Source organism: Mus pahari, chromosome 19 (genome assembly GCF_900095145.1).
Source record: "Mus pahari chromosome 19, PAHARI_EIJ_v1.1, whole genome shotgun sequence".
In the NCBI taxonomy this organism is placed as follows: Eukaryota; Metazoa; Chordata; class Mammalia; order Rodentia; family Muridae; genus Mus; species Mus pahari.
In genome coordinates this window covers 15212558-15213575 of record NC_034608.1, presented here as the reverse complement: position 1 = coordinate 15213575, position 1018 = coordinate 15212558, and the positions used below count along the sequence as shown (strand labels likewise).

Below are 1018 nucleotides of genomic sequence, written 5' to 3'. Positions count from 1 at the left end.
AGAATTCACATTGTAGACTGGACTGGACTTGAACCCATAGAGATCCATCTGCTTCTGTCTCCTAAGTTCTAGGATTAAATGCATGCACTACTATGACACACACACACACACATACACACACATACACACACACACATACACATACACACACATACACACACACACACACATACACACACACACACACACATACACATACACACACATACACACACACACACACACACACACACACACGCCTGGGTGTATGGCACACACAATCAACACTACTGCTTGAGAGCTCAAGCCAGGTGACTCTCTGAGTTCGAGGCCAGTCTGTTGTATAGAGTGAGCCTCAGGCCAGTCAGTGCTACAGAGCGAGAGCTTGTGTTATCCCACCCCGCTTTGCCACCCCTCCCTCCTAAAAAAGCAACCCCTCTAGAGAAGAATGCCAGGAGAGAACGCATCTGAATGAACAGGTTTCAAATCATTGTTGGGCAGGAATAGGGACAGAATAAGGTCCCACCTACCCCTGGCGAACAGGACCCGAGGAATGCAGTACCCAGCGATCCCACCGTCTAACACAACCCTGTCCTCAATGCTCCAGGTCCCAGACAGCATGGGGTCTCGGTTCTTCCTGGCTCTATTCCTGGTCCTCCTGGTGTTGGGAAATGGTAAGTGGGTGGGGTGGCAAGATGGCGGGGGAGGAGTGCGTGAGGAAGGCGTGGGGTGACCCTCAAGCACCTCCCCACCTTCTTCAACCAGCCCTTCATCTTCCTCACCTGCTTCCACTCACCCCAAGTCCCCTTAGCACCTCCAATCTCACTATCTCGCTTCCCACAGAGGTCCAGGGGAACCAGGAAGAGGATCCAGGCAGCCTGGCTCTGCTGGGCACGGTGCAGGGGTCCCTCTTAAGCTACTGGACCTCTGCCAAGGAGGTTGCCAAAGACCTGTACCAGAAGACATACCCGATCAGCATGGATGAGAAACTCAGGTGCGATCCTCCCACTGGGGACAGATCTCTGGCATAGGCACGCCC

The 1018-nt window shown here is 53.2% G+C and overlaps 1 protein-coding gene across 1 annotated transcript in view; it reads left to right on the top strand.

Annotated features, from left to right (window-relative positions):
- Apoc2 (apolipoprotein C2) overlaps positions 1 to 1010 on the top strand; it is a 5454-nt gene extending 4444 nt beyond the window's left edge. Inside the window, exons 3-4 of the mRNA XM_029532055.1 lie at positions 587 to 653; positions 823 to 1010. Of these exons, the coding sequence (XP_029387915.1) occupies positions 599 to 653; positions 823 to 1010 (243 nt within the window). The 5' untranslated portion in view covers positions 587 to 598. The remainder of the gene's footprint in view (positions 1 to 586; positions 654 to 822) is intronic.
- The last annotated feature ends 8 nt before the right edge of the window (positions 1011 to 1018 follow it).